Below are 26,812 nucleotides of genomic sequence, written 5' to 3' on the forward strand. Positions count from 1 at the left end.
GCACTCTTACCCTGTAGGCTCAGGCCTCACCCCTGGCTGGGGAACCAAGACCCTGCAAGCCTCATGGCATGGTGAAAAAAAACAAAAAGGAAAAGAAAACAAACAAACAAAACCAAGACAAATAGCAAAAACAAAAACAAACAAACAGCAACAACAACAACAAAAAGAAAACAGACAAACCCAAGACAAGTGGTAAAAGCAAAACCAAACAAAGACAAAGAAACAGACCCAAAGGAAAAAAAAACAAAGGAAAAAAACAAGAGAACAACCAACCAAACAAAAGAACCCCAAATGAAAACAAACCATAAAAACAAAACTAACAAAAACAAAACAAAAGCAGAAAGCAAACTAAAATAAGCAAAAAAACCATAAAACAAACACACAAAAATGATTTAAAAAGATAAAAACAAAACAAAAAAGAAAAAAACAAAAAAACAAAAAAAGTAAAGTAAAAATAGAAAAAATATATTAAACAATTTAAAAAAGAGAAGAAAATAAAAAACAATGGTACAAAATAAAACAAAAAAATAGTAATAATAATATTTTCCCAGGGCCTTAGCTGTCAGTATCTTGGCCCATGTTGTGAGCCACAGCCAACCCCTGCCTCCCCAGGAGGCCCTCCAATGACTCTAGGTAGGCCTCTGGACCCGCTCTGGGCCCTGTGGGGCAGCTCCGATGCTGACCTGGCCCAAGTCCCTTGTGTACTTGCCCCCAAAGTCTACAGCTGCTGAAGCTAGACCAGTCTCAGTTGTGGGATTCATGCATTCCACAGACGCAGGGTTTACCAAGCCAATTGCTGGGATTTAATCTGCAGCCTGTGCAGCTGCATGGAGAGACTTCCACTCCTCTTCCTTAGTTGCACCTGTAGCTCACCTGTAGCCCCTGTAGCTCAGCTTTGGTTTTGGCCCCATCTCTGAATGTGGGCCACCCTCAGGCGTCTGTTCCCCACCCAGGCGAGAAGGGGCAAAAGCAGTGGCTGATTGGGGCACACTTACTTGCTCAGGCCAGGGAGGGATAAGGCGGCCACAACTGGGACATGTGCAAATTGTCTGTGGTGGCAGAGACTGGCAGTTGGCCCTGGATCACAGGACCTTCTGCAGTGGCAGGCTGTACAGGCTCCCGGGAAGGTGGGAGCAGTGACCTGCACTTGCTCACAGTATCCTTGGTGGCAGCAGCGACAGCAGTAGTGGTCTGCGTCCACCTCTGGGGTTCAAGATGGCAGCTGCAGCTTGCTCCCATCCCTGGAGCTCATGTAGGCAGTGCACTGCCACCTGTGAATGCATGGAGAAAGAAGCTCCTATGGCAGGCTTGCCTGGATGGGGGAATTATTTCACAATGTTTATGTCTACAAGATCATCACAACATACACTTTAAATATCTTATAATTTTATTTGTCAACTGCACCTTAATAAAGCTGAAAAAATTGACATTATATTGTAAACATTTTCCTACATTATATTTTTAACACATAATATTTCATTAATTATCTATATAATCACGATTTTATCTATTAAATAAAATTTTCATTTTCCTTTGATTGAAAATACTCACTATTAGTCCCCACTCCCAGAGATTTTGATTTAATTGTTCTGGAATGGAATCTGGGCATAGATATTTTGTAAAGTTTGCCAGGAAATTTTAATGTACAGCCAGGACTTGGATGCACTGCTCTAAGTTACATAGCCAAAGTACTTTCCAAAAGGTTGTACTGATTTATATCAGAATGTTATATACAGCACACAGCTGTTTTCACCAGCACTGATCATTATGTTTACAGTTTGAGTGGTCAAAGTGTGGTCCTCAGGCTCAGCAACATTGACATTGCTCAGAGATTATGAGAAATGCAGTATCCCTCTGGTCCTTTCTTTGCCCCATTGAATCAGGATCTAAGTTTTAACAAGATCCTCTGGTGATTTGAACGCACATTAAAGTTTGAGAACAGCTGATGTAAAATACCTTAATTTGATAAGGCAAAAACAATATATATTTTTTTGAACTTGCAGTGGTTCAACTTTTGAAGTTAAACTGCCATTTTTGGTTCTTGTTTTAGAATTGTCCATTTCCATCCTTTGCCTGTTTTAAAATTAGGGCTATTTTCTGAGATGTTTTGAAGATTTGAAAAACCTGATGGGTTTAAAAAGGAATATGAATGAACTATGAAATAGAGATCTATTGATACTGAAGTTTAAATCTGTCTAGAAGCAAATGACACAAAAGAGAGATAGGGGAGAATGTTTTGAACAAAGGAATAATATTTAAACTGATCCTTATTTAGGGCTCTTAGCATTTATATCTCCTTTCTTGGCATTTATGAAATGCCCATTCATTCATTCATTCAGTACATTTTCTGACTGTCCCTATATAATACCGTGTACTAGTGCTATGGATCTCTGTGGCCATAAAGAAGCCTGTTTGCTCATCTTTGGGCCTTACAATCAATTTGGTGTGGTCACATGTGTGCAAGGTTATCTAATGATAAAAATTTTGTTGATTATGGTTGATTGAGTACTAACTGTATGGCTTAGATATTGGGCTCATCTAGACATTAGAAAATGGGTAGTGGAAGGAATGGAACTCATATCCATTGAATGCTTACCCTGTATGTGTTCCATCTTATTCAATTCCCATGATAACTCTGTAAGGTAGTCAGGACATTTGGATCATAAATCATGTGAAGAGTGATTGTTATTAGTTACAAATCAAATAAAATTTATTTGGGGGAGGAGGGGGACAACTTTTCCTTACAGAAGAACTAGTAAATGTAGAAAGAATGAGGGAAATAGTAAATTACCATCAGAATGCCACAGTAATCACTGCTGCAGGCAAGATCCACAGATGAATGCTAAAATTAATGGTCAAAAATTTAAGGATAAACAGAATATTTGCATAGCCAAAAATTATCTCTCCCAAATATTTATTTAGTCCAAAGAGAAACATAGTAAATTTATAGTGGAAAAACCTAGCAGATATCACTTCAACATCACATAAGACAGAAATGATACCATTTATCCCCTGAGGAAGGGCACATCACCTCTGTGGAATGCTTCCTCAAAATTTATAACCTCAGTCTAATTATGAAAACATTGGAAAAATTCAGATTGGGATAGTCTACAAAACACCTGATCAGTACTCTTCAAAAATGTCAAGGTCATTAAAGACAAGGAGAGACTGAGGGGTTGTCACCAATTGGAAGTGGCTAAGGAAATATGGCAACGAAATGAAGTGTGGGATCATGAATTACATCCTGGAACACAAAAAGAATAGTAGAGGAAAAACTGGTGAAACCCACTTAAAGTCTGTAGGTTAGTTAATAATATTGTGCTAATGTAAATTTCTTAGTTTTGATAATTATACCATAATTATGTGAGACGTTAACATTATGGGAAGTTGGTTGAAGAGTATATGGAAGTTCACTGTACTATCTTTGCAATGCTTTTTAAGTTTTAAATTATTTCCAAATAAGAAGTTAAAACATAAAAAACTTTTTATACTATCAAGGAAAAAGTCTGTGCCTCTTCGTCTTGATTCAGCCCTCAACATAGGACTGCGATCTTAACCATCTTCAAGAAAAAGAAGAAATAAAAAAATATAAATGTAATTAGGTTTTCCTTTTGTAAAGAGTGACCATTTCATTCCAGAATCCAGAAGTATTGGCTGTATAGAGCCACTTCTTCACTGTCAGAGGGTCTGAAAAGCATTGCTCCTGTGAGATGAAAATTACATATTATACAGAATCATAGGCACTTCTGAAACTTCTCTTCACAAACAATAAAGTTTCATCTTGGTCATCATGTATCCCAGCCTGCTTATTTTCACTTTGTAATTAAAAAAGAAGATGGAAATAACAGTATATGTTTATATGTTACTTTATATTTTGCAAAGGAGTTTTAAATTTATGTTTCACTTTATCTTCACCAACCCTATGAGACAGGATAGTTATTCTTATCAGCCTTGTTTGGTGATATCAAAATGTATGTTCTGAGATATTCATTATGTTCTAAGGACACAGTTATTGGTTGGTACTCTTTTCTACCTCCCTGAAACTTTCCTACACTCTCTGAAAGTGAAAGTGGAAAGTCAAATTCTCTTGTCCTTACAGGTCAGAAAAAAGGTTAATACTTATAATGTAATTAATAATAATAATAATAATAATAAACCCAGCCTTTATTGCATTCTTAAAATATGCTAAAGAATTTGCCAAGTATTTTCTAAACATATAATCTCATTTAATCTTTTTTACAATTTTACAAGGGGGTTGAAGCAGACATGGAGAGGATTGGCATCTGATTGGATGTGATGGACAGAAGAGGGAAGCATGAAGGGTTATGATGATTTAAACTTTGGTGATGTGGCATGTGGTGGGACTACTAACAAAAATAGAGGGTGCAAAAAGAGGAACATAAGGGAAGATGATTTCATTTTTGAGTATGTTGTGTGTACCATCGACCCTGCAGTATGACTCCTATTTGGCTTCTTTAAAGCACTTAGAATAATTTGTGAAGGCTAAAAAAAAATTTAAATGTGCATTTTATTATAGTGGTTCAGAGACTGAGATTTGATCAGATATGAGAATGTAAGCTCATAACTTTCAGCAGACTCTTCCAGTAGCCACTTGCTTGGCATGGTGTGCAAGCTTCCCTAAGCAAGTTTCTGGAAATTACACTGGTACAGCAATGCAATTTCTGGGGAGACATTCCTTTGAAAAGCCCATCAGACTACAATTACAGTGTGTGGGGCAGACGGGGCGTGGAGGGTTAAATGTTTGACAATTAACTATGAGAAGCTTGCTGACACAAAGTCTGATTTGAACAGAGATTTTAAAAAAAATACGTCTACAGGTATTATCATACGTGGGTTTTCCCTCTCTGTAACCCCACAACTACATCCCTTGGAGTGAGGAGAGACACTGCCTTATTAAGCAGTCTTACATCAGCTGATCAAACACACACAACACCCACAGGAATGTACAAAACAGTCTTTCAGGTCAGAGACAATTCCTTCAACCCACACAACTCCACGAGACCCAAGGATTCAGTCATCCTCACCACTTACTCACAGACAAGAGACCCTTCATCTCTCATAGAAATATAGAAGCATAGTTTATGCTTGTATGTTGCTTTATACTTTGTAGGGGAAAAAACAAATCTTCCCTTGAACTTATATCTTTTCCATGGCCTCTGGATTCGTTTAATCTAGGGCCCCACTCTTTCTTGTCCCAGGTTTCCAGAGCAAGTTGATTCCACACTGGATGGGGCTCATGAGAGTGTCTCGTCCCATGGGTGGAGCATCTACCAGCCGGTCAGACCTTCCACACTGCTAAGATGGACCACCTCTTAGCCGGTCTTGCATTTCATATAATCCCTAAAACCACTCTCTTCTCTTCCTTTACTTACCTTTCTTCTCTACCAAATGCCTCCCCCTCCCCTGTTACCCTTGGTAGGCATGTCACAGTGATGGGGAAGGATGAAGGATAACATACTAAATCATCTCATTGATACAAATTTTCAGGTAGGGAAAAGGAGGAAAAGAGACTTCCAGTGATAGGAAGTTCCAACGTCACTTCTCACACAGACAGGTCAACAGAGATCATTAAAGATTTCTTACTGTACAAAAATTCCTTTAAAAATTTAGGGAATTAGGTTGTATAAATTATGGTTAATCGATGAAGTAGAACACAATTTAAACATTAAAATTGTTTAAGCAAAATAATGACAGGAGAAAATACTTATGGTATAGAGTTAAGTGGAAAAAGCATGTTACATAACAGTATATATTACTGCAGAATAAGCTCAACTCTGAAAAAAATACATAAAATATGCACAGAAAAACATGACTAGGAAGTATTTATTGAAGGGTGAAGGTTAGTAACATATGAATGGTGGGATTTGAGTGACTAATTTTCTTTTTTATAATTTTCTGCATTAAAATTTTTTTCTATCTGCTTCTACTTTAAAAAGCAAAGTCATAATAATCAGCTGGTGACTGGCTGAAAGTCTCATTATTTGATAAACTGCACCAGCTCCAAAAATAGTGGATATTTTTATAGTCCTGGTATAATAATGTGTTTTACTTTTTAAATGGAAACATGTATACATATTCAAAGTAAGCAGAATAACTTGTGTAATATTTTGGAGTCTAGCATACACATATACAAATATACTCACACACCCTCCATATCAGAGTCTTGTTCAGTTTTTCTTTATTCATGACAAAAGGGGACCATTAACATTTAATTTTTGAGAATTCCAGATGTATCGTATTTTTAACGAATAATCACTTATTATTTGATATATGGTGACATGAGGCATCATGTGGGGTTGTTCCTAAATTAACAGAATCGGCAACCAAGCCCCAGTTGAGAACAGGGATGAGTATCCACACTCCTAGTTTTGGGGGTGAGTATCCACACTCTTAGTTTTGGGGGTGAGAATCCACATTCTTAGTTTCGGGGGTGAGTATCTACATCAGGTATTGGGACTGGCCACTTCGTTGAGCATCATACACCTTTTGATTGTTCATAAATCTTCCCCCTGCCAGAGATACTGTGGAATGGGTTAGGAGTAAAGATCAGGAATGGAATCCTGGTTTCAGTAATGATAAAGTCATTTGGACTGATTCTTCCTGCTCAAGACAAGTAAAAATGGAATGATACACAAAAATTTTAAAACCATCAAAGAGTTAATCAGATAGTATAGAATTACTAGGCTAGGATCCAGGAGGGGATGGAAATCTAGAGAGGAGAGTCCAGCATTTAGGGCCATTTTTGCACTGATTCTAGTTGCCGATCTAGAAGAGTTTGTTTAATAGTCTGGCCAGCCTGAAGGGACAGCAGTCAGAGTCCAGGGCCCATCAAAGGTGGGAGCCCTGGAAAGTTACACCGGCGGTTGATTAGGGACCAGTAGGGGTGAAACAGAAATAAGTCAGCTGCCCTCGAGGGACTGCTGCTTGCCTTTCTGTTATTTGGAGGGCCCAGAAAAATCTCAAACTCTGAAACTGGATTAGGATGATCCAGGTTGTTATTTCCCTGGGCTCCTGGCAGAAACAAACAAAAATATCCTCTGGCACTAATTGTTTCTACAAAAATTTTTAGCAACATAGTTCGACATATTATCAAAGCTAACCTGATTCAATAGGAGGCAAGATCCTATGGGAAGAATGAGAAGAAAATAGGAAGCAATGGATGGGGAATCAAGATAATTAGAATTATACCTTGCTTTGAAAAAACTAAGACTATATTCAAAGAGATAAAAGCAAGCCTTGAAAACTTTGACAGGCAACAGGAAACTATATAATACAGTGTAGCCAATTTCAAAAAGAGCCAAATATAAATTCTGGAACTGAAAATGTCAATAAAAAAATTAAGAGAACCAATGGATGGGTTTAACAGCATGTTAGACACAGTTGGAAAAAGAACTCATGAATTCATAGGTCCAAAAGTTAGAATGTAGGGTGAAGGTAAACATCCTTAGCAATATATATTGACATCCAGGAGGTTGAATTCAAAATATTGAGGATGCAATCTGCAAAATGAATCTGTCCACAACACCAGTGGAATCCACCTGGAATGGTAGTGGGAGGGCAGGGTGTTTATCTGCACAGAAAGTGATCTCATATGTGCTATCTTCCCTCTATGATTTCTAGTCTATGACTTCTCAATTATATTCTCAGTTACACAGGGACACTGAAATAAAGTGGCAGAATCTTTGGGTACTAAAAATATTTGATAGATTCTGTAAGGGACATAAGTACAGTACTTATTGAGATGTTCTTATATGTAATGTCTTCTTGAAGTTTAAAGAAAGTTTAATTCAAATTAGCTGTTCTTTTAAATTTTATTCTGAAGTGAATAATTGTTGCAATTATTTGTCCTACGTGTTGGTCTAAGATCTGTCATGACCCATTTCGTATTGGGTATATGGTAACCTGTTTTAGTTTAACAAATTTAAAGTTTTAACTATATTAATAATTAAAAGTTCAACTTGTGTTTGCTTAGCCCCCTTGAGTTTCTTGAATGTGGCTTCTTACATCTTAGATCTTATATCTTACATCTGCCAGTCAGGTCTGCCAATATATTACTGGAAGGATGGACCTGCATTTTTATGGCCCTTTAGTGTGACTTCCTTTCCTGGCCTGCAGAGGCCTTCTTACCCAAGGGATACTTAGACAGTTGAAGGAGTTATAGAATTTGGTTTCCTTCTTTCCACATCACTCCCATGGTATTATAAGGCATCAGTCACTTATGTATTGATACTTTGCCCATACACTCTCTGATTTTCCTTAAATGTTGTCCTTAATCACCCTTCCTCCTGAATACTTGAGTTCTTACTTGGATTTATGTATAGCTATCATATTTGAGTCTTAATTTGTTTTTAGAAGTACCTTGTCCCACAAAAGGGGCTCTTGCTGCTTTTTCTTTGACTCTAGCCTGTTCATTACACTTGTAGTTTTTCTTTCTCAGGGCCACTAGGGGGTGATATTTTCTATCTCTTAGTCATCATTTCTAGCAAACCATATCAATTTGCAAACATTGTGGGCTAATATTTTAAAATACTAACCAGTAATTTTTTGGGTATATTTTAAAAAATTAATAGACTTAAAAAATCAGTTTTAGGTTTACAGAAAAATTGAGCAGAAAGTACAGAGAGTTCCCTTTTATCTCCTTTTTGTCTCCCGCACAGTTAATCTTATTGATAACAGCTTGCATTAGTGTGGTACGTTTGTCACAATTGATGATCCAATAATGGCACATTTTTATTAACTAAATCCCATAGTTTACATTAGGGTTCACTCTTTATGTTGTATATTATGTGGGTTTTACAAATGTGTAATGATGTGTACTTACCATCTCAGTATCATACACAATAGTTTCATTGCCCTAAAAATCCTCTGTGCTTCACCTGTCCATCCCTCCCTTCTCCCAAAACTCTGGCAGCCACTGGTCATTTTACTGTCTCCACAGTTTTGCCTTTTCCAAAATGTGATCCAGCTGGAATCATACAGTGTGTATGCAGCAGATTGGCTTCTTTTGCTTAGTAATGTGCATTTAAGATTACTTCATGACTTTCTGTGGCTTGATAGCAGAATAATATTCCACTGTATGTCGTACCACAGTTTGTTTATCCATTGAGCTATTGAAAGACATCTTGTTTGCTTCCAAGTTTGGCAATTATGAGTAAAGTTGCTATAAACATTCTTATGCAGATTCTTGTGTGAACGTAAGTTTTCAACTAATTTGGGTAAATACTAAGGAGTGCAATCCTGGATTACGTGGCTAAGAGTATTTTAAGTTTCGTAAGAAACTGCCAAACTGTCTTCCAAAGTAGCTGTACCATTTTGCATTTCTACCAGCAATGGATGAGAGCTCCCATTGCTCCACATCCTTACCTGCATTTGGTTTTACCGGTGTGTGAATTTTAACCTTTCTAATAGGTATTGAGTTGTATCTCATTGTTTCTGAATTTACAATTTCATGCTGACATATGATGTTGAGCATTTTTTCCCATATTCCAAATAATTGCCATCTGTATGGGGTTTTTTTGTGTCTGTTCAGATTTCTTGCCCATTCAAAAAAACTGGGTTGCTTGTTTTCTTATTGTTGAATTTTATGAGTTCTTTGTATATTTTGGATACCAGTCCTTTATCAGATATATGTTTTGCTAAGATTTTCTCCCAGTCTGTGGCCTTCTTTTTATTCTCTTACTCCTATCTTTGGCAGAGCAGAAAAATTTAACTTTAATGAAAGTCTAACTTACCATTTTTTCTTTCATGGAGAGTACTTTTGATATTGTATCTAAAGAGTCATCTCCAAATCTAAGGTCATGTAGATATTCTTTCTGTATATTCTAGGGATCTTTATTTTTGCATTTTACATTTAGGTCTATGAGCCGTTTTGAGTTAATATTTGTGAAAGGTGAAAGGTCAATGTCTAGATTCTTTTCTTTCTCTTCATCTGACAATGATTTTATATTATCATTTTATGATCTGGTCTTTTCTCTAACACTATTGATTAAATTTGATTTTTATTTTTGGTAATTTAGAAAAGTTTCTTTCAACTTTATAACTTGTTATGCAAACCCACGTTCAAACCCCATCTCCACCAAATGCTAGCTCCTGAGTGACCTTGGAAATGTTACTTATACCAAGCTTTAGATTTTCCTGTTGTTAAAATAGGGGTGTTACTTTTAACCCTGCGGCTCTTCCATTATATTTAGACATGCACTGTCCAGTATGGTAACCACTAGCCAAATGTGGCTATTAAGCACTTGAAATGTGGCTAGTAGTTTAAATTGAGATGCAAATTGAAACACACATCTAATTCCAAAGATTTAGTAACCAAAAAAGAAAAAATAATAAATTATTTATTTATTTATTTATTTATTTATTTTTGGCTGCATTAGGTCTTTGTTACTGTACATGGGCTTTCTCTAGTTGTGGCGAGTGGGGGCTACTCTTCGTTGCAGTGTGTGGGCTTCTCATTGCTGTGGTTTCTCTTGTTGCAGACCACAGGCTCTAGGCATGCAGGCTCCAGTAGTTGTAGCATGCAGGCTCAGTAGTTGTGGCACATGGGCTTAGTTGCTCCGTGGCATGTGGGATCTTCCCGGACCAAGGCTTGAACCCATGTCTCTTGCATTGGCAGGCGGATTCTTGACCTCAGCACCACCAGGGAAGCCCCAAGATCATTAATTTTTTGTATTATATGTATGTCAGGTATAATATTATATATATATATATAGTGTTAAAAAAAATGTGTTATTAAAATTAACGTCACCTACTTCTTTTTACCTTTTCATGTGGCTACTTGAAAATTTTAAATTACATATGTGATTCATGTTGTATTTCTATTGGACGGCATTTCTCTCTAGACTTTGTTATCCATTACCTTACTAAGAGTAAATTAGAGTTCGATTTTCCAAAAATATTTTGCACTTCTTACATAGAATGCTCTCAGTATATATTATTTCCCTTTGCTTTGTACTCCAAGCAGAACTTGTCACCTAGAACATGGGAGGTGTTATTATGAACTTTTTGCTTTCTAATAAGGACATAAATAGGATTATTGCAAAAATAACACAAAATACAGACGAAGAAAGGGCAAATACAACTGGGTAAAAGTGGTGAGGTGGAAACAGATTAATTATAAAGCCAATAAAGTTTAAGTTTAAGCTGAAGGGACTTTCACTCACACAGGCTCCTTCCAGGGCCCTGAGAGTATGTGTTTGTGGGGTCTTATGTTTGTAGCTCTTGAAAATGTAAGATATTTTAATCACAACCAGTGAAGACATCTGTTTCTCTCCATGTTGACTTTTCTTTCATCGTACTTTGTGTCAATGGCATTAGCGTTATCACAGGCATTTTCGAGATCTGCCTCAGAAAGGTTGAATTGGGGAGATATTGAATTTGGGTTTAGTGGGCTATATGCATGTGGCTTGTGAATAAGTTGCCACTTTAGAAATGGCTTCAGGAATATTCCTACCCCCTACTGTCTCAATGTACCAAGTGTTGGGGCACCAAAGTGAAAGGCGAAAATTGGCATTGCCACATGAACTTGTCTTGTGGTGCTTGGCAGCAGAAGTATGAGTAATGAAAGAGAAAAAAGGTCTGTAATGTTTGAAGCCAGAAGCTAGTCTGTGTAAAATTCTACCAATCAGACCATAAAATTGGAAGCAGAGGTTTCAGTTTTCACTGATGCCTCCTTTAAAGGGAAGATCTTTTCTGCCAGGAGTATATTTGATATTGCAGCACATACCATTATACATTTACTATAGCTTTTTTCTTTTTTGGTGGGAATTGAATAAATTTGATTTTATCAGAGTTACTGTGTGTGTAGGGCACAGACTAGCAGTACAATAAGCAACGAGAATGTCTGTGTGTAAAGTCACACACGTGGTAGATCACTATGCTAATTTTCAATATATAACCAGGGAGAGGATTAAAAAATGTGAATGCAACATCATTCAAAGTTATTCTCAAAATTTGGTGAGGATTCTTCGGGGTCCCTGAGATTCTTTTGATAGATCAGTGAGATAAAACTGTTTTAATAATAATATAAAGATTTCATTTTCCTTTGTCATTCTCATTCTATGAAGAATATACAGTAGAATTTCCCAGCAGCTACATATGTGATATTGTGACAGATGAAGATTGAATGCAGAAGAAGATAAGAGAATCCTAACATCTTCTATTAAGTCAGACATGAGAGTTCAAAGATAAAACCATTCTTCTCACTAAATTTTGTTAATTAAATTGAGCGTTCTCATCAAATTAAAAGTTATTTTTAATTTAAAAAGGATGCTATTTGTATTGACATGTAATTTATGTGTTATTGATATTTTAAAATGTATTAACAACTAAACATTTAATGTTTTGTAGTTTTAATTTCTACCATCAAAAATGTTTTCAATGATCAAATTCCTGTTCCAGTAAGTCCTCATTTAATTTCATTGAAAGCTAAGAACAAGAAACTACCTGAGTTCTAAAAGACCATTGTCATTCTCAACACCAGCTCCAGTGTTTGAAGTTGTTTGTTTGTTTTGTGTCCTGGAGGTTTTCTATGACATAACAGTTTTCCACAGTGAGATCAGTGATAGATGAGACATAGGTCTTTCTTCTGTAATGTGAGAAAAGAGTGACTATGAAAGGAGAGGAAGAAAAGTAGTACATGTTCTCAGGCAGATCTATCTTAGGAAAGTCCATATGTGGGATGTAAGTGTGGAAACTGAGCCCTTAAATCCATCTGTTTGCCTTTAACCTTGAGAAGTTTTCAGGATCCCCCAAGTGTAGCATACCCAGGAAGACACCTGATCTCGATTGTTTAGCTGGCAATTATATACCTACACTAATAATTAAAGTATATTGAGGAAGACCAGGGAGAAGATGTGGGGCTGGAAGGACAGGTAATTTTAATTGGTTTGAAGGATATTGAAAGTAAACAAAATGAATTTCTACAGTGGTTTGGAGTTTACAGAGCACTTTCATGTATCACCTGTTTTGATCATCTTGTTAAACTTGTGGGGTATCTATAACAGGTTTTTGCCTCCATTTTACAGATAAGAAAAATGAGGCTCAGAGAAAATGTTTTTTGATAGAGAGTTACCTAGGAAATCTTTTGATTAGCACTTTTAATTAGTATCACATGATATTAATGGCAAAGTATTTTTGGAAAATTAAATCCTAATTTACTCTTATTTGGCTATAAAAACCTTAACAATTCATAATATGTTATTCAGCTCTGAAAATCTGAAACACTGTGGCTAATAAATCTTTAACCACTAGTAAAATTTTAAGCACCTGAAAAACAACATGGAATATATTGTGTGGGTATATTTTTAGGTTTTTTCCATACTGATGGGGCTGACTCAAATATAATGAGGAATGTTATTAAACCTATTCATATCTTTCCTATGTGGGACCTCTACTGTAGTTTATAGTAATCCCTCCAACTCCCTCCCACTCTGAATGAACTGCAGTGGTCTCGGTTATAAATTTAAATCAGATTAAATTCTACCTTTTAGGTGTGCAGAGCAAGAGTCTCACCTTTAGTGGATACTTTTAAAATTTTTATTTTATTTATTTTTTTAAATTGAAGTGTACTTAATTTACAATGTTGTGTTAGTTTCATGTGTATAAAAGTGATTCAGTTATATATATATATATATATGTGTGTGTATATATACATTCTTTTTCAGATTCTTTTCCATTATAGGTTATTACAAGATATTGACTATAGTTCCCTGTGCTATATTGTAGGTCCTTGTTGTTTATTTTATATACAATAGTGTGTATATATTAATTCCACACTCCTAATTTATGTACCCCCACATTATCCCCTTTGTTAACCATAAGTTTGTATTCTATGTCTGTGAGTCTATTTCTGTTTTGTAAATAAGTTCATTTGTATCATTTTTAAGATTCCACATATAGGTGATATCATATGATATTTGTCTTTCTCTGACTTACTTCACTTCATATGATAATCTCTAGGTCCATCCATGTTGCTGCAAATAGCATGATTTCATTCTTTTTTATGGCTGAGTAGTATTCCATTGTATATATATACCACATCTTCTTTATCCATTCATCTGTCGATGTACATTTGGGTTGTTTCCATGTCTTGGCTATTGTAAATATTGCTGCAATGAATGTTGGGATACATGTATCTTTTCAGATTATGGTTTTCTCTGGATATATGCCCAGGAGTGGGATTGCTGGGTCATATGGTAGTTCTATTTTTAGATTTTTAAGGAACCTTCATACTGTTCTCTATAGTGGTTATACCAATTCACCTCCCACCAACAGTGTAGGAGGGTTCCCTTTTCTTCACACCCTCTCCAGCGTTCACTGTTTGTAGACTTTTTGATGATGCCCATTCTGACTGGTGTGAGGTGACACCTCATTATAGTTTTGATTTGAATTTCTCTAATAATTAGCAATGTTGAGCATCTTTTCATGTGCTTTTTGGCCACCTGCATGTCTTCTTTGGACAAATGTCTATTTAGATCTTTTGCCCATTTTTTTGATTGGGTTGTTTGTTTTTTGATATAGAGCTGCATGAGCTGTTTGAATATTTTGGAGATTAACCCCTTGTGGATTGCTTCATTTACATATATTTTCTCTCATTCTGTGGGTTTTCTTTTCATTTTGTTTATGGTTTCCTTTGTACAAAAGCTTTTAAGTTTAATTAGGTCTCATTTGTTTATTTTTGTTTTTATTTTCATTATTCTAGGAGGTGGATCCAAAAAGATATTGCTGCAATTTATGTCAAAGAGTGTTCTGCCTATGTTTTCCTCTAAGAATTTTATAGTATCCAGTCTTACATTTAGGTCTTTAATTCATCCATTTTGTGTTTATTTTTGTATAAGGTGTTAGAGAATGTTCTAATTTCATTCTTTTACATGTAGCTGTCCAGTTTTCCCAGCACCACATATTGAAGGACTTGTCTTTCTCCATTGTATATTCTTGCCTCTTTTGTCATAGATTAATTGACCATAGGTTCATGGGTTGATTCCTGGGCTTTCTATCCTGTTCCATTGATCTGTGTGTCTGTTTTTGTGCCAGTACCATGCTGTTTTGATTACTGTAGCTTTGTAGTATAGTCTGAAGTCAGGGAATGTGATTCCTCGAGCTCTTTAGCAGGTATTCTATCAATTTCATTTCTTACTCGGACATACCAAATTAAAGATTAAATGCCATAATCACTAGCTCTGTGTAAAAGCAACTTGAGGACAGAGAATATGAATTATAATTCTTGACTTCCACTGCATATTTTAGATGCACATGTAATTTGCTTTTAATTTGCATATTGAAAATTAAATTTGTGGCTCTTATGGGACAGAGTTGGTCATAAGGTGGTTGTGAGGAAATTAGAACTGTTCTTACACAGCTGGATGTCCACTCCCATGACTGCAGCATTGTCTGCTTCCAAAGAAAGTCTAGACCAAGAGTATCATCTAAGTATCCTGAGGTAATGGAGTTTCTGAAATTGTCCAACTTTCTTTCACCCCCAAAGAAGAAAAAGAGTCAGTTTCAAAATACATTTTAATATACATATCTTCTGGGTCTAAGGTGGCATAATGTTATATTTTAAAGATAAATTTATCCATTTAATTAGTATTCTTTTTCAGAAGTCAGTATTCCCCAGGAAGTGTATATCTTCTGAAATTTCAAGAAAAATTTTTTGGGTAAACTACGAATTAAGTTCTTCTGATACTCTCCGGTATGTCTCAGTCTATTCCATAATATGATCAATGGAAATGATTCTTATTTATCACCACATTTGAGGTGGCTTAGTTGAAAAAATTTGAGACAGCTTACTAAATTCCTGAAAGAAAAAAAAGACACTTTTTAAATGTTTGTAAAGGCATATTGAATTCAAACATTTCTTACTTGAGATCAAAATTTCTTTTTTTGGAGCAAGAGTATCAATAGCAAATCATTCTTTTGTCCATTTGGATATTTGGAACATGTGGGTCTGGACATCCTCACAGGTTAAATGATTATCTCTGTCTGTTGGTGCTAGAAGAGCTGATTTTTGCAACATTTCTTAAGTCCCATCTGAGGGGAGTGGCACATGGGTTCATGCACTGCACTAAGTCTAGTGGCAGCTTGCAACCTTCTGAAGCCTCAGAACCTTCCTTATGTTAGGAAGGTTCTGAGGCTCATCCATGCTTAGTGAGTGGAAAAGAGTATCTTGATTGATTAACTGTGTCCTGTGTGTGTTTGAAGGGTGCGGGGGGGATGGGAAATGGAGAACACTGTATGTTTCTAAATATTTCCAGCTCCGACCTAACATGGAAAGTAAATTATGCCAGAAATTAAATGTCTTCTTTCTGGATAGATCCAATAAGTTTGGTAGCCCAGTAAAAATACTCCCTCACATTGCTGGAATCAAATGTGAGTAAGGGGGCCCCCTGATATTTTTGAGATCTGTATTTGTCAAGGCAAGACAAAGAACTCCTCTCTCACTCTGAAGATGACTTTCACGGCCCTGGGGCACTTTTCTGGCTTGGAGAACTTACCTTTTGGTGACCCTGTGGTGGTTTCCTCAGTGGTGTGTGTGCCCCTTTGGATGCCTGCAGGGATGGTCCTGCAAAGTCATCATCTGTGCCAGTGGTAGTTGGGAAGGGGCCCTCTGGGGTTCCCTGGATGGCAGGATTTGCTCCTGCTTGTCCTGCAGGAAGGATTCCATTCCGGACATCTGGAGTAGCCTGACTGGTGGGCAGGATGACTCCGGGAAACAAGGGATGGAAGATAAATCCTGTTAAGATTTGGGGGGTCGCTGGCTGGAATGAGAGAAGGAAATAGAAAACAAAGTCAAAGGAACACATTTAAAAGGTGGTCAACCAACTTTTTCTTCCTTGAGGGCAGCAAGTTTGGGTAGGATTTACAGATGGAGAGGGTAGAGTCAGGAAAAACAGCAAAGATCGAGCATTCCTCAGAGGAAATGCCTCCCTCTCCCAAGCCAAGCCTGATGCTGGTTTCATTACTGGGATTCCTTGCTGTGCTCCATTTTCCTCAGAAAGGGAAAGCCAGAATCAAGTCAGTCACAGGAAGAGGAATAATGCATCATTTGTTCATATCAGGTGTATCTGGAGGTAGAACTAAGGCAGAAAATCCATACAATTACAGGGGGCTGCATTTCTGTTATTGACTTAAACCATAGTCTCTCCTTTGCCCATATTTTCTTTTAGAGTAATTTAAGAGACTAAAAATTAATGGAAAAATTAGTTCAAGTAGATTAATCAATTCTTATCTCATGGTTTTCACCCCTTCAAGTTTCTTTTGATGTATTTTTCAAAGGCATTGGAATATTCAGTCAGAAACGTTTCTTTTGGCAATTCAGCCACTGGTGTATTCCTTGAGGTTACTCAGTGGATCTTCTCTCTTTTGGACAGTCAGTGATTTGCACACTGGTAATGAATGTTGTTGCTACTTACACTTGTTGTTGTTGTTTTTCCCCTGGGAATAAATTACTGTGAAAAGTTCTTCCTAAGAAGTAATAATTTGAAATCAGCTGGTTTTGGAGGGAGTTCAGGCAATAACCAGTTCTCTGGGACCTCTCAGTTCTGACTGCATTCTCACAGTATAAAAAGCGTTGAGAACTCAAAATTAAGATAGAGGTCCGTTTCTTTGAGCGTGGATCTCAATTGTTAGTTTGCATAAGCACCATCTGGAAGGCAGAAATATGCATTTTTAACCAGCACTCCAAGTTGTCCTGGTTTGATGGTCCAGGACTGATGTTTGGAAAACACTGTCTTAGATTTATGAGGTATTGAAACCAGAATTAGACTTATGCTGAATGAGAGATAGGAGTAGAGTACAGAAATTTTCAGATTGGGAGTTGGGACTTTCATACATTTGAAATAAAGAAGGTGGCTTCCCTGGTGGCGCAGTGGTTAAGAACCTGCCTGCCAATGCAGGGGACACAGGTTCAAGCTCTGGTCCAGGAAGATCCCACATGCTGCGGAGAAACTAAGCCCGTGCACCACAACTACTGAGCTTGTGCTCTAGAGCCCACAAGCCACAACTACTGAGCCCACATGCCACAACTACTGAAGCCCGTGTGCCTAGAGCCCATGCTCTGCAACGAGAAGCCACCACAATGAGAAGCCCGTGCACCGCAACAAAGAGTAGCCCCCACTCGCCATAACTAGAGAAAGCCCGTGCAGCGACGAAGACCCAATGCAGCTAAATAAATAAATAAAATAAAGAAGGTGAGTTGTACCCATCACTAAAAAATAAGGGGAAAATAATAGACTATAAATTACCAGTGCACTCTATATAGTAAGGGTAAATATTGGTTCATAAAACATGTGTGTGTTTTAGTTACATAAAAAATATAGCTGTTACTGTGAGTTTCACCAAAAAAAGAAAAAAAAAGTAAAAGAAAACCATTTTTCTATCCACTGGTATAGTGGATAGAAAAATGGTTTTCAATCTGGATTTACTTTTTTTTTTTTGACCTTCGGACCTAATTTGCTTAAGCTTTCCGAGCCTCAGTTTCTTTTTATATAAAGTTGGGTTAAAAATCTCTACTTTTTAATCTGGTGAGGATTAAAGGCAACACATGTAAAAAAAATCTACTAAGGTGCCTGTTTTATAGAATCGGGTCAATAACTGGTTGATATGGGTGTTCATGTATCAGTGTTGGCAAAACAGCCCCGTTACTTGATTTTATTTATGGACAGTCTAGCAAATCTCTACCTTTTTCATAATAGAAAGGTTTAAAAAACTGTCTTCCCAGATATTTCCTCAACTCTTTACTTCAGTGTCATGTTTAGATACCATATTAATTCAAATAATTTTTCTCTGAAAATGACTTATGGGGAAATGCATAGAAATGCCTAGTAATGGTACTATGAGTTTTATTTAGGTTCAGCCCTCTAGTTATTCATATGTATAGAGAAGAGTTCATTCATTGCCATAAGATGCTAGAAAAATAATAACTTTTTCTATAAACATTAAACATCTAAGTCAAAAAATTAATCCTTCTTACACTAAATATCAATATGTATATTATTCTAAATCTGCATGCATTTCAGTAACTTACAATCCTACATTTTAATCAATACAAAGTTTAAAACTATGCATTGGCTTTCTGGATAGAACTGAATCTGACATCAATATGTGGAAAACAAAAGCTAAGTCAAATTAACGGGGAGAAGTAGCTGGAGAAGGATGATGAAATTCCCAGCTAGACAAAAGATAGCCTAATTCGAGGACCTATAAAAGTGTTCAGTTTACGATAGAATGCACCAGATTTAGGGGTTGTGGTCAAAAGTGACTATATGAGGATAGAAAACAGCATTGTGGTAGCAGTGAAAGGAATTTGAAATACTAGTAATTAATTTTATTTTTACCAATTCCTCTGAGCTTAGGATAGCACCCTAAAAAGAAAATAACAGAAGTTATTAGACAGATTTTTAATATATTTGAGGCAAGGTTTATATATATATATATATATATATATATATATATATATATAAAATAACTTAAAAACTTAAAATAGTTATAAATATTATAAAGAGATATGCGTTTATTTTCAAAAATAATTTAAACTGCCTTTGTGATTTGTATCACAAAACTCAAGTCAGCACATGACATTGAACTACTAACGTTTATTATTTGAGTGATGGGAGGTCTTCTGCATTTCAGAATTTACATATTTTCTATAATTAGGTAATGGAGACTTGGAAGATGCAGAAAGCAATAAAATAAAAATAATCCCATCATGCAGAATGTGATATTTTTTCTTGCAGATGTTTTTCAAACATTTCTTTTTTACATACTAGAAGTCATGTAATTTTTACAATTAGTGCCTTACCTTTTCTTTTAATACTATGCAACAATCATTTAACCACATTACCAACAAATTTTAATAAATATAATTTTGAATGGTCACAAAGTATTTGCTTTTATGTTGTACAGTTTATGTAATAATTTTCCTTTTGTTTAAATGTAGGTTGCACCTAATATTCTTCTCTACTATAAAATTATTTTGATGAATTTATTTGTAAATAAACCTTTGCTGTATTTCAGATTATTTCCTTGGAATGTGTTCCCATATGTGGAATTAAGAGTTAATATGAATTTTATACTTGATTCTGCTTTTAGAAGTAAAAGCTGCCATCTGATGTTCATATTTGATCTTGGGTCTTGTTAATTTTATCAGTGATCTCAAGAATTACCTTTCACAAAGGAAAATAGAGAGAGAGGAAAGTGTGTCATTTTTAGGGAAAAGATATATAGTTAATAAATAAATTTGAGATAAAAATCCCCCATATCATTAATTATTAGATCAGCCCATTAATTTAATATTTTCTTAACAGTGTGGTTTAAAGGACTGACTGGTTGCTTCATCTGTGACATTTACTAACTGTGTGATTGTAAATAAATAACTAACTGTAAGTATTGCTAGTTACTCATCTTCACATTAGAAATAAAAATATTGTCTATAAAAGATTGTTTTGAAGATTAGATGAGATAGTACATAATAAATAAAAAGTACTAGAACAGTGCCTGGCACATAGTAAGTGCTCAATAATTATTCTTGTTATTATCAGTGTCCATACAGTGCAAAGTAAATAGGAAACTTGGCAACTATCTGGTGAATTGAGATAGGATGAAATATTTCACACTAAGATGATTTAAAATAAAAATCATATTACAAAATAATCCTACCTGGGCTCCAAGGTGTGCTACAATAACTGGTAACACCTGAAAAAAGAGTGAAAGATGTAAGAAAAAATATACTAAAAGGTAAGTTCTGGTAGATGATATAAATATTGAGACTTTTAAAAAGTATACAATATTTACTGAATAGATATTTGTTTAATGTATCATCTATGATCATATATATGGACTCACAGAGCAGGATGGGAATTGGAACTCATCCAGTTTGTAAAAAGATTAGACCCAGAGATTTAGAAACCAGTCCAAAGCAGCACATTTAAAAGGTAGAAGTTAGTAAATTGGATGAACAAAAAATAACTTTGATCTCAAGCTATCCCCAAACTTAAAATTATTCCAAGCAGTCATGTTGATAAAATCCATGTGTTTCTTTTATATGGCATCTCAGAAGATACATGAAAACATGTAATGGATATTTTAAAATATCAAGATTTCTTGAAGCATGTGTACTTAGTCTCATAATGGTTGCCTGGATATTTTGCTATTAAAATAGAACACTCGAAGGAAATTTTGGTTGATATTGTTCAACAATGCTCATCCTAACAGAGTTCTTAGAGCTAAGTGAGAAATACCACACTGGTCACTAATAACTACGTACATGTTATGGAATTGTAGTTGGAAAGATCTGGGTGAGGTGTTGGTGTGCTCTAGCACTCTAAGAACTAACCATGGGGTTTGTCAGAAAGAACTAGGGTTTTAAGGTTTATTTTTATTTCTATAGAAACTCATAGAGTGTCACAAAAGTTATCAAAATGGGACTTTTAATATGCCAGACCTAAAAGGTTTGAAAGTCTTATAAAAAGACTCTTAACTTTATTATTTCTCAAGAAGTTTGTACAGTAACACCCATAATGCCAAAAGGTAAAAAGTACACACATTTAAGAAAAAGCCTTACTCTCTGTCAGATCCCTGGCTACTGACCAAAAGCAACTTGTCTTCAGGGTGGCAATGGAAAAGTGGATTGAAGGGAAGGGACACAGGATTTGGGAGAAAACAAACTTGAAATTTCTTCTTTAAAGGCAAATTGGAAGGAACAGAAAGATACAAAAGGAAACCACAGATGTCTAAGTAAAAAATGTAAGAATTAAGTAATGTAGCACCAATGTAGCAAGGAGATAAAGTATTAGTTTTTGATAGAAAATTGTTTGAAATAATAATAGCTAACACGTTTTGAATGAGTACCATGTATAGGCACTGTTCTAACAGTTTTACGTAGATTTACTCATTTAATCCTGACAGCTCTAGTGGTAGATTCTAATTAATCTCTATTCTATATGATGAAGAAAGTGAGTCACAGAGGGTTAGGTAACTTGGCCACATAGGTAGTAAGTGGAGAGCTGGGATTTGACCAGAAGTTTTGGGGTTCTAGAGTTCACCCTTAGCCACTCTGGTCTGCCTTAGATAAATGAACGCTGTGGGCAGCTGCCCAGGTTTCTGGCAGGGATGTAAGTTCCTCTGCATAAGGAGAGACAGGGTCGGAGGGACTGGGGCTGCTCAGGAGAAGGCATGTGTGGGGACCCTTGGTGGTGGCATAGCCTAGAGACATCGAAGAATCTCCACAGAGAACGAGGATTGATTTATATTATTGCATGTTGGGGAGCGTGCAATGTTGAACCGTCTCTACTGAATCTTTAGTAACATCTACAGTGCCCACATATGCCTTTGACTCTGGTGGATATATTCTTTGGTGAATATGAAGATGTACTAAGCCTGACTTCCAGGTTAGAGCAGGCCAGCAATTGAAACTGAACCTGGGCAATTAGCAGATGGATTACACCAGGGTCATGTAGTAAAGAGATTCTCATTTTATTTGCTACTCTCTCTAGTCTTTTTCTGAGGATCACTTTTATTATTAAGATATAAATAAGCAGCAAATACTTTGAGTGAAGGCTCTAATATATCTGTAAGAAATAAGTAATGTCTGATAGACAAGTGTACACATCAATATTAAAAAAATGTAAAAATTAGTTATGTTACAGATTTTTACAAATATGAATAAATGAAGCAGTATAGAGTTTCTTGTGTTGTTATTTTGACAAAAGGCACAGAAAAAAGTATTAGTTTCATATGATATAGAATTTAAATTGAGCAGCTTAAAATAATTTTGTCAATTAAACTCAGCTTTGATTATAATTACTAATTAATATAAGCTTGCTACTATAAGTTGGATGTGTCCATAGTGGTAGGAAGATGGTTAAGGTATAGTCATGCTTCATTATTTGGGAATGTGTATTAAAAGTCTTACAGTTTTGAATATCTTTGGACCCACAAATTCTATACCTAAGAACTGGTCTTAAAGAAATAATCACTGAAATGGTCAAAGACTTAGTCAAAGGATGTTCACTGTAGAATTGTTCATAGAAGCAGAAATTTTGGAAAAACCCCCAATTTTTGCAATATGATGGAATACTAGCAATCATTGAAAACAATGTTATAAGTGATTCACAATGTTATAAGTGAATATTCAAAATATAGGAAAGACTATTCAAAATGTATTAAGTGAAAAAATTAGATCATAGAACATCAGATATAGTAAGAACATATCGTCTTTAAAAAGTATACTTATATGCATAGAAAAGAGTGGAAGGCTATAACCTTGTGGAAGGCTGACAATGTGTAATTCTGGCTGGTAGACTTATGGGTAAATTTTATTTTTTCTTTTTGCTTATCTGTGTTTTCTAAATTCTCTATAGTTAACATATACTATGTATGTAATAATCAAGAAAGCTTGTACAAAAAATTAGACCATTACGTGGGAATGATAGGGGCTGAGGTCATGTGTTAGGGAGAATTAGTTAACAATAATCAATTTAGTCATAAAGGGATCACTGTTATTTTTCTCCAGAGTCATTAAACTATTTAGAGAAGTTCCAAGAAGACAAAATTTGGGCTTTGCAGTTAAAATGCAAACACTTCTGAAAGAGGTGATGTCCTAAGTATGTCATTTATATCTTCATGTGAGGGGGTTTTTCTGAAAGCAAATAATGATGGCAGGAGAGAAGGAACTAGAGAATCCTTGGGGACTTGAGAAGAGGCATGAAAAAAGCACACAAAAAGGATGAGATTAGATTTGCTGGAAATAAACTTTATCCATCTCTTATTTTTTCTTTGGAATGATTTTGGTCACCCAGAATATCTTCAATAGAAACAGAGCACGCTGGAGAAGAATCCTGATACTTCTCAATCCCCCCGGTTATTCTTTACTTCTCGATCTTCCCCAACTCTTCACATTTCCTGTTACCTATTACAAATGTATTCTAGAGAGGTTATGGAAGCATGCTGTTTTCTGGGTGTGTTCTCTTGGGATTTCAGCAAGAACCAAATTGCCAAAGACTGCTTTAAGTTTAGTAGGACACCCCTCTGCAAATTATCAGGGTAGAACTTTAAAGAACCTTGAAAATATTCTTTCCTCCCCTTTAGGCTTTCACCTGAGGGAAAATGCTCCCCATTGTTAAACAAAGAAGGTATTTGAACTCACTTGTGGTTGCAGCTGCTGCTGTACCTTCAATCCCCCCAGGGTCAGTGGGAGGGTCTGGGTACCAGGTGCCATCCCTGCAGCAGGATTTAGCTGTAGGGCAACGAGGAAGATTTTCATTGTGTTGTTTCAGTTCGAACATCCAGGACCCGAATTCATATTTACTAAATGTAAAAGGGAGGATTTGCTATGCAAATATATAGTACACTACATTGCATTTGGAATTAGATATAGAATTGAAGTTCAAATACTTGTTTAGTCTACTAGTACAACCATCAAGTCCAGGACTAATTTTATCATATTAAGTTTTTCTCTGACATTTAACCCATTCTCCTGAGGATTACTTAAGTGATTCTATATTTGCCTTCCCTTTTTGGCTGTAACAGCAAGCGTTCCTGGAATTTTTCTAATGACTTTCTTATGAAGGACTGAGTTCCTTCATAGGTATCCCCATGAAAATTGTGAGGGTCAGAATAAAGTATCTAGTCTGAATATGGTCTAGTACTATATTTAAATCTGACCAGTGGAAAAAATCCATTTTAAGCAGGAAAGAAACATTATTTTATCCCCCAAACAGATTAAACTATACAGATATTCTATGAAAAGAATGTACATCTTTCTATCCCTTCTTGTTTGCTCTTGTTTTCTGGGAGATGATAGCAGTCATAGTGTTTGTGTGGGTATGTGGATATTGTATGGGCCGTGAGGAAGATGTGTCAGAGGAACGGGGAGAGGAGCTCGGAGAGGAGGTGAGAAGAACTAAAGAAGTAAAGACTTAAGAATTAGATTAATTCCTTTAGAAATTCTCCTGCTAAGAAAATTTTCTAATGATGTATTGAATAGCATTCAACTCTTTTTGACATTCCTCTGTCACTACAATGAATATGTGTGCATGTGTACATCTATGGATACACACACACACATACCCTCCACATTAGGTATTATTTTTATTTAACAATGGATATTAAAATGATAAAAAATAGTACTTACCAGTTGCAGGTCTGACTCCAGTGTGAGCATCTGTGTCAATGGAATTAGACTTAAAGAAGGGAAGACCTGCAGGGCATTGAAATTGATGTGTGAGACAAGAGGTTGTCTGGTTTTACAATGCTGTCAGTGGAGGATATCCTCAAGTAACCTATACTCCAGTCACAGGTGGATTTACCACAAAGGTAAAGCTTCAGGGCCTCTCACTAGCATTGCCCCCTTCTGTGGCCCTAGGAGGCACCCTAGCAATGTGTCAAGTTTAAGGTCCGTGGCCCTAGGAGGCACCCTAGCAATGTGTCAAGTTTAAGGTATTTATCAGCTTAAAAAGGTGTAATTTACTCTTATTTCTTATCTCATTATAAATTATTCACCTTAGTAACTATTTTACATGTCTAACTTTGTATTATTTTTCAAAGAAGGTCCCCAAAGCTTCTAGTTCCTTAAGGAGGGAGGTTGGCTACTGACATGAGTATTATATAATGTCCATAGACCAAAAAAGAGAACTTTAGACTGGTATTATTGTACTATTTCACAAAGTCTAGACGTAGGTAAGGAGAGGTCCTTTTGAACAGAGAAAGGGTGGGAAGAAAGGGGTGGGTAGCCAGGAGACCATGCAGTTTTCATATGTACTTAAATATGTTTCAAAGACAGATTTTACAGTAACACATCAGCTCATCAGCAACAATGAAATTTAAGAAAACCATGAGGAAATCTGCAATTATTTTTATAGATTACTGCTTAATCCCTGCTAGTTCTGGCAAATACCATACATGATTAAGCCACAGTACTTCAAGGGCATAGATGACCAAGCTTTTTCAATAGGTGTAGCTATTGCTTTTCAGAGTTTACTAGATTTGGTTGCTAAACCAAATTATTATTCGGACAAAAGGAAAACAAATGAAGATGTGTTGCTTTTCCTGCTTAAAGTTTTGAAAAAAAGTATGTTTCTTGTTTTTATTTTCCCCCAAATAAAGCTTTTCTCTCTGTTGCTCAGTCATGAGACTTTGGATGAATCTTGATTTTAAATCCACTAGTCTTAACATGTTTCCTTTGCTGGTCTCTAAATGTTCCCCATTGTAGGACTCTTACCTGATTTGGCTGTTGTTGGTTTAGCAGTGTCGCCTGATCTGGAACCAGCTTTGTTGAAGGAAGTACCAAAGCAGGGTTGAGCTGCATCTGTGATAACAAATTTTTGCAGAAGCAGGGATGTGTTTGAGGTTTTGCATCCATTTATTTCCAGGAGGTAACAAGTTGACCCAAATGCAAAAACATCTGTCTTTAGCCTCTGTGTGTTTTGGAGCAGTTTTAACTCCATGGAACATTTTGTGCATGACAGGAGATGGAATTGTGGAGCAGAAAAGTGCCAGACCAGGAGGGGTGCTGTGGGGAGGGACAGAGGGTGAGGTAGGGCACATGGATTTCTGGTGGTAGTTCCTAGGTTCCCATTTCTTTTCTGAAAGTGCTTTCCTCCTTTTCCAGGACATGAAATATATAGTCCACACCTTAGCTCTATACACATTTGCTTTTTTCCAAAGCTTGAAGGTAAGCTGCTATGATTTCTACTGCATTTTCACAAAGCTTCCTAATTTTACCTCGTGCCTGACAAGTCACTTCCTGTAATGGAAATTCTGTCCCCTTCCTGGCCAGGGTATTTTCCTAGTGTAT

The 26,812-nt window shown here is 36.1% G+C and overlaps 1 protein-coding gene across 1 annotated transcript in view; it reads right to left on the bottom strand.

Moving 5' to 3' along the window:
• Positions 1 to 1,151: 1,151 nt before the first annotated feature.
• Positions 1,152 to 26,812, bottom strand: part of AMTN (amelotin) — a gene marked incomplete at both ends in the record, with an annotated part of 31,727 nt that continues 6,066 nt past the window's right edge. The window contains 8 exon segments of the mRNA XM_079710680.1: positions 1,152 to 1,312; positions 16,515 to 16,583; positions 16,586 to 16,778; positions 19,356 to 19,382; positions 20,677 to 20,712; positions 24,164 to 24,253; positions 25,151 to 25,216; positions 26,237 to 26,323. Coding sequence (XP_079566806.1) covers positions 1,152 to 1,312; positions 16,515 to 16,583; positions 16,586 to 16,778; positions 19,356 to 19,382; positions 20,677 to 20,712; positions 24,164 to 24,253; positions 25,151 to 25,216; positions 26,237 to 26,323 — 729 coding nt within the window.

The sequence above is a fragment of the Hyperoodon ampullatus genome (genome assembly GCF_949752795.1).
Source record: "Hyperoodon ampullatus genome assembly, chromosome: 1".
NCBI lineage: Eukaryota > Metazoa > Chordata > Mammalia > Artiodactyla > Ziphiidae > Hyperoodon > Hyperoodon ampullatus.